Below are 17,700 nucleotides of genomic sequence, written 5' to 3' on the forward strand. Positions count from 1 at the left end.
CTCCTCAGCCGGGCTAGGCTGGGCCGCCGATTTACTGCTGCCCTCCTGTTAATCAAAACAAAGCGTAACAGGGCTGCTGCGCCTTTAAGAAGCTCGTGTAAGGGCCCCCTCCGGCCAATGGGCGTGTTCCTGAGCCCTGCGCGTGAGCTAGCTGAGAGCGGGGCCAATGAGCTGGCGGGAGGGGCCTTCGCGTGCCTCACATACACCCCGTCTCTCCCGGCTGAGGAGCCAATCAGCTGCTGAGCTGCGCAGTGAGCGCGGAAGCGGTCGTCGGTCGCGAGGGGGTCGGTGGCGCAGCGGGAGGCCGAGGCCGGCGGGGATGGTTGGCCGGGAGAAGGAGCTCAAGATCCGCTTCGTGCCGGGGCAGTGCGAGCTGGTGGAGGTGAGCGGGGCGCGTTGGCGGTCCGAGCGCTGGGGCAGGGTGCGCAGAGCGGCCGGGGGGCCTTGGGCTCGGCCTGTCCCGTAACAGCTACTGGCGGGGGCTCCAGCCACCGTGACCAACTCGCCAGACCCCTCCCCTGCGGGCGGCAACTGCGGCCTGCTTCTAGCTCGCCCCCCGAGGCCTGCACCCCGGAGAGCCGTCGCCTTGCGTCGGCGCCGCATCGGGCGAGCTCCCGGCTGGGTCGGGTGGCGCTGTCTCTCGCCCCGCCCCCCCCGCAGCGGGTGCGGGGGAGCGGGACAGCTACACTCCTGTGGCATGACTCTGAGTGGAGACCCGGCTCCCAAGTAGCCTGAGCGCTCATCAGCGGGCCTGCCCAGCCCCACCCCCGCTCTCCAGGCCAGCCAGGGTCACCTAGCTCCCCAGACGAGTTGCCTACTGCAGAATGAATCTCTTAGCCTTGAAATAAGTGTTCCTGCTGTCAAGTCTGATGCAGCCCTACACCAAACCTAGCCAGACAGCAGTGCTCATCAGTACCGCATTAAAAATATCAGTGGACATAAAGAAGGAAAACAGACCTAATTAGATTTCTGGGCGGTAAGAAGTAGTTATTTATGAAACTGTCATTAGATAACCTGATGAAAAGGTTCCTTCAGCTTCCGGTTCCTTGGGGGGGGATGGAAGTAATTTATTTCTGCATTATCTAAATGTATGAATTCAATTTATTTGAAGATAATATGTTTAGTGGGATCCATTACTACCACTTCTGTTGTATATGCTCTTTAATTTGATTTTAATAAACCAGCTTGTGCCTCATCCAGATGTTCACCTCCAGGGGGAACAATAGCACTCTTTTTGTGGTGGTCTAAGACTCTATCCTTATCCACTGAAGAAGAAAGGGAAGCATTGTTCACAAGATATTTTCTGTATAACCGCATCACCACTAATTTTGCAAACATCTAAAGGTAGACATGGTATACAAAAAGCTCTTGCCACTTGTACTGGTGGCTCAGATTTTATGTCAGACTTTTTTTTTGAGTAGTCTCAGGGCACCATTATATCATTTGAGTCCCCTGAATTTTGCTGGAGATATTGGCCTGGGATTAGAATTTAGAAATTCTGACTCCTAGTAACCTGGTAGGTAACTGTTGTCATCATATCTTTTTATTTTAGCTTGAGAGTATTTACAAGCTTCATATACTTGAACAATCTGGGACCTGTCTACCTTTTTATTCCATGACAACAGTGAAGAACCTAAGGAGTGTTTTTACTTTGCAGAAAAATGTTCCCAGTGCAGGCCTCTTACCTGAATTTGCTGCCTTGGAAAATCCACCTATACCTATTTGGTCTTGTAGTTTTTTATTGATTGGTGGAACAAGAATTAATGACTAATTTTTTCATAATTTTGTTTTATATTAATGTTATAGCAACACTTTTACTACTGATTATAGGTGTCTTTGTCTTTAATATTTGCAATGTGGTGTTTAAATACTGTTAGAAGTGTTTTTCAAAATTTTGGTAAATAAGTGAGAGAGATTAAATTTCCCTCTAGTCCAGGGGTGGGCAAACTTTTTGGCCCGAAGGCCACATCTGGGTGGGGAAATCTTATGCTGAACCATGAATATAGGGCTAGGGTAGGGGGTTGGAGTGTGGTTGGGGCGCAAGAGGGGATACAGTAGGGGGCTCAGGGCAGAGTGTTGGGGTGCAGGAGGGGGTACAGAGTATGGGAGGGGACTTGGCAAGGGGTTGAGGTGCAGGAGGGGTGCGGCGGGGGCTCAAGGCAGGGGGGTAGGGCCTCAGGGAAGGGGCAGTGGGATGCAGGCTCTGGGCTGGCGCTGGTTACCTCGAGCAGCCTCTGGGGTGGCAGCAGCACAAAGCAGGGCTAAGGCAGGCTCCCTGCCTGCCCTGGCCCCACACTGCTCCCGAAAGTGGCTGGCATGTCTGGCAGTGATTCCTAGGGGTGGGGTGGGGCAGGTACCACCCCCTGAAGCTCCCATTGGCTGCGTTTCCCTGTTCCCAGCCAATGGGAGTTGCAGGGGGCGGTGCCTGCAGGCAAGGGCAGTGCATAGAGCACTCTGCCCCTCCCCCGGGGCCGCAGGGATGTGGTGCCGGCCGCTTCTGGGAGCGGTGCAGGGCCAGGGCAGGCATAGAGCCTGCTGTAGCCCCGCTACGCCACGGGGCTGGCAATCCCGTGGGCTGGATTGAAAGCCGTGATGGGCAGTAGTTGTCCCTCCCTTGCTCTAGTCAAATATTTTGATATGTTCACTTTTCTGTCTTTACAACTCAAGTCTGTCAGCCTTTTCATCACTTTTTTCTGAGTTCCCATTCATTTTTGTTGTTGAGGGTGTCCAAAACTAACTGGAGTATTCTAGGGATAGTCTTGACAGTGACTTCCCAGTTCAGATATTTCTGTGCATGGTACAGCCGAAAACTGCATTGCTTGCCAGTTCAGATCCAATTACTGTGTATTGTCATCACTAAATTATATTAGCTTTGAAATTTAAAGGATTTTAATAGTTGGACTTCATTGTTGTCTCATGCTGTCAAGCTCTTAACTCCTTAACTAACTCTTTTCATCAAATATTTTTATAACCGCTTTCAAGTTGAAAGCTGAAACTTACCACCTCTTTTGAAAACTTATACTCTTAAATTGCATTCAACTAGTGTCTACAGAGGAATGTTGTCTTTTGAAATATTCTGTTTCTCAGCTTTTGGTGTCATTGTGTATTCATTCTTTTTATCTGAAAGAGACCTCTGATTAAAGTTCTTTTGATCTTATTTCAGACTTTACTGTTAAATAACTCAGGTTAACATCCCAGTTCGTGCTTCAAAACTTCCTTTGCCTCTGTCCTCAGTGAACACCTAGAAGAGTGAGACGTATCTGTACAGTGCGTTATTCTACTTTTATATTCATAGTTGGAAGTGTTTGAATGCAAGTGATTGCTGCCAGGATTTCCAGGCACTCTTTATAGTTGAATCTGTTAATCTGATAAAAACGTATGTGTAACGGAATGACACTCAAAACATTATAGACTATTCTTTATGTTGCTTTATATTTTTAACTTAAGTCATAGAGAGAGAAATCTTATCAGAAACCTTCATAGCCATAACTAGCTTTTTGAATGTATCCTCCAATCATGCAGGACTACAGTAAAACTCAGGCTGACATTCAGCAGTCATGTCACAGTTTTAATATTAAAGTCAAAGTATCCACCCTCTTGTAATTTGATATAAAGTGGGATTGGTAATTTTAACAAGCTCAAAAAAAGAGTTAGCAGACCTGTGCAGCTTGAGTTACCTAGGCACAGAAGTTACCAGACATAACTTTAATATATAATATTTAGCCCTGCCCCTTTAGTTAGAGAAATGCAGAAGCAACAGGAATCTTTTCTTGCAGAAAGGGGAATGTGGAGCAAAACAAGGAGTTAGCATTTAAGCTTCTATGTCTTCTGGTTTTAAAGGAAAATCTTCTGAATGTGTTCAGATAGGGTGTTGTCATTCTGAGTCTGCAAAAAGAATGCTCCAGTACCTCTGTAGCTGATTTCCTAAGGAACCTTGAAATCGACAAGACTTGTTACTGTTCACTCTGTCAGTGCTTCTGCTGACACACAGGTTCTGTTCACTCTGTCAGTGCTCCTGCTGACACACAAAACCATGAACACCATCAAAGGCACCCACTGGATCTACTTGCAGAGCAAACATTGCTTCAGGGAGGCATTCAATGAAGAATCAATGCAATGCTTATTGTGGGTGGGTTATGTATAGAGGTTGGGAAATCTGATCTATTTCATACTTAGAATGACAGGTTTCAGAGTAACAGCCCTGTTACTTAGAATACATTTGTTCTGAACCTATGGCAGATTGAAAAGACCCATGATTGTTTATCCCAGTGTTTGAAATGGTTTCCTGGTCATAAACTTGCTTACTCATTTGTGCTGTCTCAGCAAGGTAGAGTAACAGAATACAAATTGCATCTAGTTAAACTGTTAAAGGTTATCATTTTGCTTAGATTTCATCGGATGTGTTCTCAGTTTCTAGTGCAAATTTAAATGAGCATCCAATTTTTGACTTGTAAATTCAGAATGATTCTCTAAAACATCATCCAGTTACCTGACTAAATTTAAGAATAACATATTCTTGCTTATAATTATAAGGGAAGCAGCTCACAACCCCTATATTGAGGTTGCTAGTCACTTTTTATTATTAAAGATTCTTGCATGCTCCATTTTGTATGTAATTTATATAAGTTTATCTGTAGGTAATCTTGTTAAGCACTGAAGTATGCTTTAGTATACCACATGGACAGTTGGAACAGTTAAATAATCAAAGCATTTTTCTGATGCATCTTGTCCAACTAAACATGAATTGTGTGAATATTTTATTAATTATTTGCCTGAAATATTCAATTTACATCTCAATTCTGCAGTGAGCTCCTGATGGGAATACCTCTGCAGAATCCTTTTGTAATGAGTGGGACTCTTCCTGGGCACAGAGGCTGCCCAGAAGGAGCTCATTGCAGGATTAGTTCACAGCTTTTTCAATAAAACATTCAGAGTCAGATCTTCAGAAGCACTCATCACTTAGCAGTTCCTGTTGTGCAGGGGAGCTCTTGAATTATGAGCTCCCTTAAATATCTGACCCTTCGTTTTTGATTTTTTTAAATTCTTTGTTTAGCGCTACTGACATAAATAAGTTTCTGAATGAAGCTTAGCAGTTCAGATCTCTGAAATATAACACAAATGTGTATCTATATTTGCTGCTGTAACATTATCCTATGCTTTCAAGTATTTACATTTTACAAAGCTTTATAGGGCTCAATGTATCACTTAATCACTACGTTTTTGAAAACAGTGAAGAAAGCAAACCTGGACATTTTTCAGGAATAATATGATTATGGTTGCATTCAAATAGCAAAACATTAAACTGAGACATTAAGTATAATGGAAAGAAATAAAAATGTGTGGGGTTTTTTTTGTTTTTGTTTTCCCCCCACCCAGGAAGATGCTAATATTCCCAATAGACGTGTTCTGATTACAGGAGCTACTGGGCTTCTTGGAAGAGCAGTGTACAAAGAATTTAATGAAAACAATTGGCATGCAGTTGGCTGTGGATACAGTAGAGCTCGACCCAAATTTGAGCGGGTTAATCTTCTGGATTCTATTGGGGTTCATGACATTATCCAGGATTTTCAGGTAAGATTACTGGAAGGAAAGAAGAAGCAGACAGTCTCCAGTGCAAAATGGCAAGTTATGTGTATCCTTCATTAAACAAATAAGTTTAAGATGTCTTACACCATTTAGCTCATACGATCCAAGTGGCACTCCAAAATCCTTCTGAGGTAGTAGTTTCGAAGAAGATGGCAGTTTTCTTGTTCCCCTAATTTGTACAGTGACTACTCTGTGTTTGTTGTATCTAGGGTTATTACGCAATCAACAACAAGTCAGTGTGTAAACACCCATTTAGTAGTTAAATAAAAAGCTGTTACATTTCTGTAATGATTTGTATGGAGACACTGCAATGTTACAATAAGGTTTCATTACACTAAAGATACAGAATAATTGTATACCTTGTTTCTCTCATGGCAGAAATCGCCTTGTAACAGCCAATTCTGTGTTTCACAAACTTCCGAGCTGTTTCACAGCTTCCAAGAAATAAATTTTTAAAAAGCTTATTCTAGAATAAATAGGGACCTAGTCTAGAAAAGAGTTAGAAAGCTCTTGTGTCTGGTCTACACCTGCCAAGCAAATCATTTATGAACTCTGCATTAATACCATTTAAATCTAATTTGGTTAGCATTGTTTAATTACCATTGTGGATGATTGGGTATTGAGTCTAACCCATATAATCCTTAACACTCAGATGAGAACAAAACTCCTTGCTGTAAGATAGATATTATTGAGGATCATGACTGCAAAATTACTAAATGAGACCCTTAGGTATTAATTATAAAACCTTAAGGCAGCTTTATTCTATTGCATTTCCAAAGGAAAGAAAGCTATTTGAGATTTCACAATAAATGATGATCGTTGTGGATCAGTGCCACAATTAAATCAAAATACTAGTTAGTTTCTCTGTAGATGAGACAGACCTGGTTTCTATGTTGAGGGCACAATTGCAATTTTTTTATTTTGTTCCTCATTAAAATTGAGTCTTTAATTTTCAGCCTCATGTGATAGTGCATTGTGCTGCTGAGAGAAGACCAGATGTTGTAGAAAGTCAAGCAGATGTTGTTTCTCAGCTCAATGTGACTGCTTCAGGGAACTTAGCAAAAGAAGCAGGTAAAGAGACAATGAGATGGATTCATTTTTTTTTTTTTGCGAGGATACTGCATTAATTTATACAGTGGCATAAGTATGCATTAGCACTTCACACTTAAACAGCCAAGATCCATCATTGCCTCAACAAGCTTTCTATCTAGCTTATTTAGGTGAAGACTGCACATGTGTATGTGTGGAGGATTATCAAGGAGACAAAGTCAGGGAATGAAGGGGTGAGAAGGCAAGGGGATAGTATTGAATCTAGAACATGCATTTTTCCCCATCTATGACTGTAGTTTCATACTGAAAGTATGAATTATAGTGAATTTGAATTGGAGTACAAATGTCTTTAGGTGCAATGAATAGCAATTTTCCCTTCTATCACTAAAGGCTCATAGTAAGTTTTCTTTCTTCCCCGACCACACATCTTTTATCTTAGCTGGAATTGGAGCATTTCTGATCTACATTAGTACAGACTATGTGTTTGATGGAACAAATCCTCCTTATAAAGAGAGTGATGCACCAAATCCCCTAAATCTTTATGGTAAAACTAAACTAGAAGGAGAAAAGGCAGTCCTTGACAATAATGAAGGTAAGAACACAATTTAAAGCCTTCCATTGAAGGTTTTTTCTTCTCACTTTGTTACAGATGAGCTAATAGGTCATATTAAATTAATACAATCATAGACTCTGGATTTGGAAAAGACCTATTAAAACATCTAATCTAACTTCCTGTCTCTGTGGGATTGTTTTCTCTTTCTTACAAGTGGAATCTAATTTTCTTTGCTGATATTCCAAATCTCCATAGCTGCTTCTGTATTATTTATGTCCTAACAGTGTTTACAAAACCTCCCAATTTAGTATGATCTATTCATTTTATTAAGATGCTGTTTGCTCCCTCTTCTGGATTGGTAATGAAGGTAAGACTGGAACCAACACTAGACACCTTCCCCAACTCAGTATTTTGCTATGTTTCATAACCCTTTGGTTATGGTCTTTCAGTCAGTAATTAGTCTGTGGCAGTATTCCTGTGTAAGCAGATTTAAGTTGATTTTGAGTAAGATATCATAATACACTGAATTGGTTGTTTTACTAAAATCCAAATAGTATATGGATCAGTCTTTCAACTGTTAACTTTGGTTTCTTTTATTATAGAATTACAATCAAGTTTGTATTGGAAGATCTTTATATATTTGTATTGTGAATAGTTCTATTTACAATTAGGTTTTTAGTGGCTTTTCTTATGATTTTTTTTTTTTTGTTTGAAGCAGTGAGAGATCACTTTGCTTCCTTTAAAAACAAAACCAAAAAACAACAACCCAAAATGGTTCTTTGTTCTTTCTTCCCGTCTCAGTTTTGATAACCTTTCAAAAACTGTTAGTGTCAAAACAAATGGTAATTCCCTTCCTACAGTAGGGAGTATATCATCCAGACAGCAGTCTTGTATATAGTCACGGCATTAATGAAAAAATCTCTTTTACAGTCTCAGCAACTTATATGTTCTTCTTCTTCACTTCCTAATTGCCTACATTTACATATTTTCTTTGATTTTTTTTTAAAGTAGCCACTTGAGTTCATTTAATTCCCTGTGTTTACTAATTTCTCACTTTCTCTGTAATATTGTTTCTCCCCTCCGCTCCTGCCTGCACCATGGGTCCCTTGTGAGATGCCTTTTGTTCGCTCATTCTCTTTTCTCTGCAAGTCTTGGGTAATTCACCTGTAGGTGCCTCTCCCTGTCCATTAACAGTACAGATCACTGGCATTATAAACACTTCGAATAAAAGTATTAGCTATATAAATGTCTGCTTTACTCAAAGAGGAATAGATGTCTTTTGGTGTAATTTTAGCAGCTTTAATTTACTGTATATAAATGTTCTCAGTTCTATATGAAATTTGAAAAATTCATATTGATTAAAAATGAGATGACAGCAGACTGTACACAAGCACAGTTAATACTGTTTCTCTTTTAGGGATGTGAATATATGTAAAGTTTACCAAAGGTCTAAAACAATTTTTATCCACGTTCTGTAATTCTCTTAGGGTTATTCTCAAGGATTCATTAGGTCATAGTTATTCATAGTTTCCTTTTAACACTTTTAAAAAAATATTTTTCCTCTTTAGGTGCTGCAGTGCTCAGAATTCCTGTCTTATACGGGGAGGTAGAAAAGCTGGAAGAGAGTGCTGTGACTGTTATGTTTGATAAAGTGCAGTTCAGTAACAAATCAGCCAATATGGACCACTGGCAACAGAGATTTCCCACCAACATCAAGGATGTAGCCAGTGTTTGCCGACAGCTATCAGAGAAGAGAATGTTGGTGAGAATTTTTGAGAAAATGAGCCTCCTTTAGACAAAATACAGATTGTTTTTGTTTTTTAATTTTCCCCTCCATGCTTTGGTACAGTTGAGTACCAAATCAAATCCAAGGTTCTGGTTCTAATTTACAGAGCACTGGGCTGAGCCTCTGCTACTTCAGTAACCACTTCTCTATCCATGACCCTCAATGAGTGTTGTGCTACTTGGGAAATGTTGGAATTATAAGTTGCAAGGATGAGAGTGCGAGAGCAGAACCCAGAGCTTTCTTAGCTGTTTGCGCACAAGAAATTAGAATGACCATGAATCTTGCTGTCTCCAGGACTAAAAATGCAAGTCATCGGTTCATCACCATAGTATTTCTACAATAAATTGTACACTTAAATTTTCTACCCTTTGGGTTTTTTTAAGATCAAGATTGATGAGACTTTTTATGGTGGACACAGTTCTTTTAAGATGCTCATGCAGTGGTGCTGAGTGCGGTTTAAAAAATATTTGATGCAGCTGCAGAGAGACAGACGGGGGTGAATGTTGATAGAGAGGTAGGGGTTTCAGAGAAACTGTAAATGTTCCAATTTCTCTGAAATGGAGCATGAGCTCTCTACCATTTTATACAAATCCTCATTAAGTTGCTACTACAGAGCTCTTCCAGCTGAGCTGTCAGAATAGGACCATGGAGGAGGTATTCATTTGTGCAGATAACCCTTGTAATAACATTTAGCTGCTGTAGACAGACTCCAACTGAGAAGGTAAGAAGGCCAAAGAGAAGCCCAGGGAAGCACTGCCCGGTAACAAGTTTCAAACATGCTGGGCCCTGGAGTGCATTTTGGGGCTCAAAATCCAGGAAGCATTAACTGAATTTTCTCTAATGATCCCAATTTCAAACAAACACAGTTCTGGGGAAATAAGGGCTTAGAGGCTTATCTAGAAGGCAGTAGCTCCAAATTTAAGAGGGAGCAGCCCAGAATCTTTATGCAGAGTGCACACTTCTGAGTTGCGCAGGCACGTTCAGTTAATCTGTCCATTGTGTGCACTTCATTGAACATGTACAGTCTAGGAGGGTTTTCAAACTATCATAGTTCTGCAAAACCAAAATAAGTTGTGTCCCCCCCACTCTCCCCCAACCTGGCAGAAGTACAGCTCTCCAGAGAGCTGCTTACATGTCCAAGAGCCATCTTTCAACCTTTAGCTGTTTCTAACTATCCCAGTCCCATCACTCTTCTAAAAACTGCAACTAGTATTTTTTAAAATAAGTGTATTTTTCCAATTTAACTCAAAACTGGCAGGCATAGTTTCCCCCCAAAAACTATTGATAGGAACCATGCGTGGAAAAATTCATGCTAAAGTGCAAAATTGCAGCTTGCTGAAAAGTTACAAACGTGGAAACACTAACACTAAATTGTCTTGCAATATTAGCTTTGGCAGTCACTACCCAGAAATTGCTATGGTGACAAGTAAATTGACTCAAAATGTGGCATACTGCACAGCCAGCCGTATTACGTGGACAGAATTGGATTTGTCAACTCCTATATCTATTTATATATTAAAAAAAAATTATGCCTTTGTTCAGTCTGAGAACTTCTACATAGCCTTTATTTGATGTGAGGGAGAATAGGGTTCATGGTGTCTTTCACACTTGCATTATTTGAATTTTGATAAATGATTGGCTTAGAATGGATTTTTCTATACGTTGAACCTTTTTTGTCATGTCGTCTTTAAGAGCGCATTTAGTTCATGCACAGTTGAGTCAAGCATATTCACTGTCTCTGAAAAGTCCGGCCAGATATGTGTAGCATCAGGACTGTGCCAGCCCCACCGATAGCTTTATAAGGGCTACGTTTTTCACTTCCCAAACATCTGCTCAGTCTCTACTCTGGAAATGTATTTGTTCCAGAAATATTTCAATTAATTATTAACTTGTTTTTCAGGATGGTATCATCTTGTTTGAATGGCAGCCTGTACATTCTGTTTCTTCATCTGTGCTTGTTTCTTTCTAGGATCCATCAATAAAAGGAACATTCCACTGGTCTGGTAATGAACAGATGACCAAGTATGAAATGGCATGTACTATAGCAGATGCTTTCAACCTCCCCAGCAGCCACTTGAGACCAGTAAGTAATGTTGAGGCTATATAAAAGTATAGAAATTTCTGAATGTTTTCATTTGAGCCACTTTCTTATACTGAAAATACAAGTGAGCTGCTTCTCCTGATAGTGTGAACAATTACATGTTAGTACTGCAAAAGGAAGAATCCCCAAAATCCTCAATTTGGCATGACGTATTGCCAACAACATTGTCAGATATCTTCTGCTGCAGGGAAATGACAGCTGCTATGTTAACTGGATTCTGTTTTCCTATGACAGATGTATCATTCCAATCAGAAATCAGTTTACCCATAAGTACAGTATATTCTTATAGAAATGTGCAAGTCCAGTGTGTAAAGTACTTCTAGGATACAGCTGGCTAAAGCAGAGTCTTTTGATTTTTTTTAAAGTGAATAATAACCAACTAGCCAACTACTTAATTAGCAGTCATAGATTTAATTTAGCATACCTTAGTTTCACAGACTACTTTTTGTAAACTGAGCAATTTCTCTAGTAATCAATAAAGTTGTAACTAATTGTTGCCTCTTATATTTTTCATTAAAGGAAGACTATAAAATTTACTGTATCTTAATTTGAAGATAATCTCCTTTGTATTGTCGTAATGTTTAAGTTACTATTATTTCTTTTCAAATTCCATTCTCTGAATAGGTCTTCATTGTTGAGAGATATCCATGGATATTTAGAATGGTGGATTTAAAAACATATAACTTTTGAGTTTATGTAAATATGTAAAGGAAGAAATTTCAGGAAAAAGGGAAAATTTGAAAATGCTTAGCACCTCAGGATCAGACTTAAAAAAGAAATCTACTACATATGTTGTTAGTTAGATGCTGTTAACTTCTAGGGTTTATATTTAAAGGTAAAGTGAGACTTATTAGCTCACAAGTTCATGGATTCTTAATTAGTAAAGTTAGTACTGAAATGTGACACGGAAGAAAGACACCTTACACACACACACAATACTAGGTTGGTCTGAGATCATATATTTAACAACCTTTACTGTTGGTGGCAGAAGCAGGTCTCTAAAGCATTTTTCATCCCACGAATATGCACTCCTCATCCGTTATCCACAACTGCTGATTTCCTGGCCGTTGTTAGGGAAGTGGGGATAAGATATGGAAGAGAGGAGACGACGTGGAAAAACATTAAATGGCTCACTCTTTACCAGTTCAGACAGGTCTGATGCATTTTGTAGCTGTCTAGCTGAAGGAAATTCTTCCACTTGTCATAAAGAAGATTCACACCAGGAGCACAAGTAAAATGAGATTTTCTGTTGGGCGGTTAATACACACCGTCCCTAAATGCTCTACAAAATGAAAATTTGTCTTCCTAGCCTTTCATTGTTCAAAAATTTTGGGTAAGGGAAAAAATGGATCTTAACTTACTTCAATTTGAGATGAAGTCTGAGATGGAGAGAGAGGGCATTTCAGGTGGCAGGAATTCCTTATGTAGGCTCTGTCCAGCAACAGAAAAATTGCCTGAAGGGAACAAACATATTGAAAGCAACAAATGGTAGTGTGCACTCATTCTTATTTAGAAGCCCCTGTTTTTAACTGTATATAGTGTTTTTCTCTCTTTTTTTAAAGATTACTGATAGCCCAGTAGTGGGTGCTCTTCGTCCGAGGAATGCTCAGCTCGACTGCTCTAAACTAGAGATGCTGGGAATAGGACAACGAACGCCTTTTCGAGTTGGGATCAGAGAATCGCTTTGGCCTTTCCTTGTTGACAAGAGATGGAGACAGACTGTCTTCCATTAATTTGTAAACTTTTTAATTAAAGTATGGTATGTGGCACTTTTTTAAAAAAGGAAAAAAATAGTTTTGTATGAGTGTTCTTAAAAATTGTGACACTTATGAGCTTTCATTGAATCAGGTAAAAATATGGTCTTGCACTAGTGAAATTGTTAGCCTAAAAAGCTCAATGGCAAAAAATGAACCTTGTTTAAAGTGTTTTGTTTTTCCTTCTGTTTGTACTGGTCTAACCTAATATCTGATCCTAGTGAATTATGGTTCTTAGTCTTCAGTAACATTTGATGCTAAGTATGAAACAGGTCAGCTGGAGACTTCCTTTTGGCTGGAATATACTGTTGATGCTTAGGATCTTTGCTATATGTACAGTATCTTCTTTGAAGGACCTGGTCAGTTTCTTTATCACCAAAAAAGATTCTACTTTTAAATTTTAAAGTTATTGTACTAATGTGAGTTAAGGCGAGAATCATTGAAGTTTAATGTTCATTTGCTTTGAGCTTGGATCAAAATGTTTAAAAGAATGTGAAACTTTATTTTTGCAATTACTGAGTGTAGTTTTTATGCTTGAGATATATTTTCACAATGTTGTATATCTTGGAACTCCTGCAGCTTCATATATTTGTTCATTGTATGCACTTGTCTCATTGTATGCATTTGTCTCTCTGTAAAGGTGACCTGCCAAGTGTAGGGAGGGAAATGGGCTTGGGCCTGCCTTTGCTTTGTGTAAAGACTTGAAGTGTATATTCGTTTTCCTGTTTGTTTGTTATACTAGAAACTCAGATCCTATGTAGGCTGGAACACTGCATGGTAGGAGAAGTAGTGAAACAAGGGCAACAAAAAATAAAAGTGAAAGGTGAACAATTCAGGGGAAGAAAGTCAAGAATTTGACTACAACAACCTCGCTCCCCTGTGAAAACTCCTGAGGTAGGCACATACACTGATGTGGTAAGTGTCTTACTGGTGTAATGCCTACACTAAGGGTTTGCTTAATAACTACAACAGTGTAAGCTCCCTACCGCAAACAGTTTAGACTATTCAAAACTTTGTTCTTAACACCTATTTGAATTCAGTGCCCAATTAATGTTTCCGAGAATTGATGTATACTAATGTCCTTGTTTAGAGATTCAAACTACCAGTAAGAGCTTGATGCTTACAGTATGCCTGTTCTGAGATCTTCCTGGGAGACCACAGAAAACTGGATTTGATATTCTAGATCTGAGGCAAAAATAAATAGGAAAAAACCTGGAAACCCTTCAGGCTTTTATGGATCAAAAAGTTGGAAGATAACCAGTTTTAAAAATCTTTTACAGGCCAACTTGAAAATGTGTCCCTCTAATTCCATATATGAGAAGAGTTTATCATAAACTTGGTTTTCATCTGAATTCCTGATATGCACACAATAAGTTATATCTTGAAAATGACAATAAATATATGTTGCTGGCATCAGCGTCCGTGATTGACTCAAGAATTTTTTCTAAATCTTAACAAGTTGCAACCCCCTTCACAATGTTCATATGTCCTGGAGGAAATAATGGTAAAATCATATTGATATACTTCAAGTAAATTAAACTCCACAGTCATGGGCTAGAGAAATCTTTCTCAACGGATGGGCCACAGTCCCCAAGGGATGGGTGGAGTGTTAAGTTCCCTGCAAGCTGTGCAGCCATGCAACAGCCTATTGAGCACCGCGCAGGGAACCGCCTGGGAACCACCTTTCCCTGGCCCCAAGCTGCTGGGGTGCCCCTCCCTGCCTCGGACCTGCCAGGGCGCCTCTCTCCCTCCTCCCGCAGCAGCACCTGGGCTGAGAGAGGCGGAGGGAGTTCGTTCTCTTCTCTCCCCCCATAGCCCTGGAGCACCTTCCTGCATCCCAAACTGCTCATCCCTGGCCTCACCCCCTTCACCCTTGTGGTCCAGCAAGAGCACCCACTTTAAGTCCCAGCTCCTCAGTCATCACCTCTTGGGCTGAGACCCACACCTGCATCTACACTTTGTTTTCTCTTCAGAGATTATAAACAGCATAATTGTCCACAGTGATAAGTTACCACATAGCTTTTTCTAAGCAAGCATATTTACTATTAAGGTGAAAGCCTTAAATAGAAAATATTTAAACAATAAAAGAACCTACAGAGATCACACCTCCAGCACGGGCTTTGGGAGGTGAGGAGTCCTTCAACCTGATAGAAGCATTTTTCTGTGGTTATGAGTTCATAACATTTTGTAGCATGTAGAATAAAATCACTTATCACAGTAAAGTAAAATATGAAACATGTATGTTGGCCTAAACTTTCCTCCTTTCACATGAAAGCAGCTAGTTTATTTTTTAAAATCCCTTTGAGAATGAAAGTCTGAAAGCTGCACCTCTAGATGTTGGGAGCATCATGAAAATAGCATGAAGACCCAAAGTAGGAGCAGGCGTGGCGAGTTACATGGGCCTGCGGTGCCCAGGCTCCAGCAATATTCAGGGCTGGGGGCCCAGGTCCACTAATGTTTGGAGACTGGTCTCTCCCCTGCCCCCGTCTGCTGCCCCCCCGACATGTCCCTGCCTGATTAAAAGTGGGCGCTGCCCTGCTGCTCCATGCTGCTGTCCTTTGCTTGCGCTGCTGCCTAAGGCTAGGCTACAGAACAAGAGCAGGCTGAGGCAGCTGGCAGCTGCTGCACCGGAGTAGGGGAGGAGGTGCACACATGATTGGCAGCCCTCCCCTCCCCCAGCACCCACCGGGAGGAGACTCCGGAAGAGCCTCTGGACCTCGCTCACCTGAGCAACTGCTGGGGCTTCCTTGAGTGTCTGATCCTGAGATCCTGCCCCTAGCCTGCAGCCCCGGATGAGGGGCAGCAGCCTGCAGCAGGGGAGGAAGCCACATGTGATGGCAGCCCCCTCCTCTCCAGCACTCACTACCACAGGGGAGGTGAGGGGTCTTCCTAGACCTGAGCAGCTGGGGCTTGGGTGAGTGTAGTGCCACCCTGCATCCCATCCCCACAGTCACTGCTTCTACCCCACGCTGGGCAAAGGGCAGCCCCATCCCCCACCCCCAGTGAGGCTCTGTTAAGGGGCAGCAGCAGTGGGGGAGAGTGATGGGGGGAGTCCGCCCTGGCCCTGGCCCTAGCCGTCTCCACCCCAAGCTTCTCATCTCTGCCCCACCCCAGAGCCAGTGCCCCCAGCCAGAGCCCTCACCCCCTGCACCCCAACCCTCAGCCCCAGCCCTGAGCCCCCTCCTACACTCCTGCCCCAGCTCAGACCCCTCACCCAAACTCCCTCCCAGAGCACATCCCTTACACCCACTCCTCCTGCCCCAGCCCAGACCCCACACCCCAGCTCCCTCCCAGAGCCTACACCCTGCCCAAATGCCTTCCCAGAGCCCACTCCCTGCCCCAGCCTAGAGCCTGCACCCAAACTTCCTCCCAGACCCTTAAGGAGGTGGGGGGCACAACTTAGACCCATTCTGGGCACCACCAAAAATTATACAAACCTGCTGCCCCGAGTAGAAGCAGGAGATGGGGGAGCCCAACAAGGGAGAGTGCTGGGGTGGAAGTGGAAAGTGACAAGAGCTGTAACAGGGTGATAGCCTCCCTTAGCTGCTTTGCTAGGAGCCTAGTGGAAAATCCCTGACAAAATCAACCGTTCTGTCACAGATCTGATTGAGTTCTACCTGCTGGACACTGTCACATCAGTCTCTGTCAGGAGCTTTCTTCAGCTTGAGCTTGTGGAAAAGGCTGAAAACCATAGCAGAGCAGCTCCTTCCCTTTTATAACCTTCCAGTCTCCTAGCTTGTGACCTGTAGCCTTAACAGGTGAGCACAGACCTATCAGATGACTTTGTTCCGAGACCACCTTTCCCCTAATAAATCAGTTCTCGTGGGTGGGAGCCAGCTTTTTGTCTAGGGTGAGGACCATGGACGTTTAACAACTCTCTGTTATTAGTTCTGTGGCACTACCTCTTGGACTTCCAGTCCAACACCGAGGGACAACGGAAGACAAATAAGCCCCACGTTCAAAATGTAATCAGCAGTCTGACACAGATGCATGTAAAAGGACCCAGTATCAAACAGAATTCATAAACTGCTCAGAGACAGATTCCCCAAATCATCTCCCATTTTCAGTAGAACTTCTTTCAAAGGTTCATAAAACAACTTTCTCAGGAACATTCAAAGGCATTCTTCAAAAGAACTACTTCCCCAGCTGAACTTGAGCTTTAAATCTGGGTTTTTGGGTACTGAAAAACTCTAGCAAGATCATAAAAAATTTTTTTTTTATAAGTGGAAAAATGAGTGAAAAAAAATCCCAACTATTAAGACAGAACAGGCTTTGCTCAACTATTTAACAAAATAATAATTGCATTCAGGCAAGGCCTAACCATTGAAAATTGCAGCCTAAAAAGAAAATGAGAAATGACTGAAAACAAGTTAGATGGGGAGTGCTTATGCCAGAGTTACTTTTTTAGTTTTGCGTTACAATAGAGCATGAGACTGCAACCAAGACTGGGGCCTTGAACTGGCAGGTTTTTAACGCTTTAAAGGGGAAATCCATAACATCTGTCTGTTTTTCTACACTAAATAAATCAGTAACATTCTTTACGTATTTAAACAATATATAGGAACACCAGTCCCTCTTTTCTTTCTATGCCAAGTGTAGATCGAGTTCAGGAATCTGTGGTATCCACAAGTGGAGGAGAAAAACAGCTGAAATAGTGCAAGGAATGTGGAAAAATGGGTTGTCCCCTTCACTTCTGTGAATGGAGGGGATGTTGCTCAGGCAAATCATGTCAGAGGGGAGCTTCTACCTCTTCAGCATTTTCTACCGCACTCTTTGGAATCCTGTAATAGCTCATCTGTGGGCTTGTTCTCCCCAAGGTTTTGGAGGGGAGCCATTCTCTATAGCATTCTTCCCCTCCTGAAGCCATTGA

The 17,700-nt window shown here is 41.7% G+C and overlaps 1 protein-coding gene across 1 annotated transcript; it reads left to right on the forward strand.

The window, feature by feature from the left end:
- Positions 1–213: 213 nt before the first annotated feature.
- MAT2B (methionine adenosyltransferase 2 non-catalytic beta subunit) lies at positions 214–14,243 on the forward strand. The gene is made up of 7 exons (XM_084637437.1): positions 214–382; positions 5,377–5,571; positions 6,543–6,657; positions 7,076–7,228; positions 8,758–8,951; positions 10,945–11,058; positions 12,639–14,243. The coding sequence occupies exons 1-7, from the start codon at positions 320–322 to the stop codon at positions 12,807–12,809; spliced, it is 1,005 nt and encodes a 334-aa protein (XP_084493563.1). The 5' UTR covers positions 214–319; the 3' UTR covers positions 12,810–14,243.
- The last annotated feature ends 3,457 nt before the right edge of the window (positions 14,244–17,700 follow it).

The sequence above is a fragment of the Lepidochelys olivacea genome (genome assembly GCF_965140295.1).
Source record: "Lepidochelys olivacea isolate rLepOli2 genome assembly, chromosome: 8".
Lineage (NCBI taxonomy): Eukaryota > Metazoa > Chordata > Testudines > Cheloniidae > Lepidochelys > Lepidochelys olivacea.

Bases quoted from the DNA above. Each gene is read 5' to 3' on its own strand.
- MAT2B (XM_084637437.1), top strand. From the start codon at position 320: ATGGTTGGCCGGGAGAAGGAGCTCAAGATCCGCTTCGTGCCGGGGCAG. The intron at 383-5,376 runs GTGAGCGGGGCG...CCCCCCACCCAG, and splicing joins GGCAGTGCGAGCTGGTGGAG to GAAGATGCTAATATTCCCAA. The intron at 5,572-6,542 runs GTAAGATTACTG...TTTAATTTTCAG, and splicing joins ACATTATCCAGGATTTTCAG to CCTCATGTGATAGTGCATTG.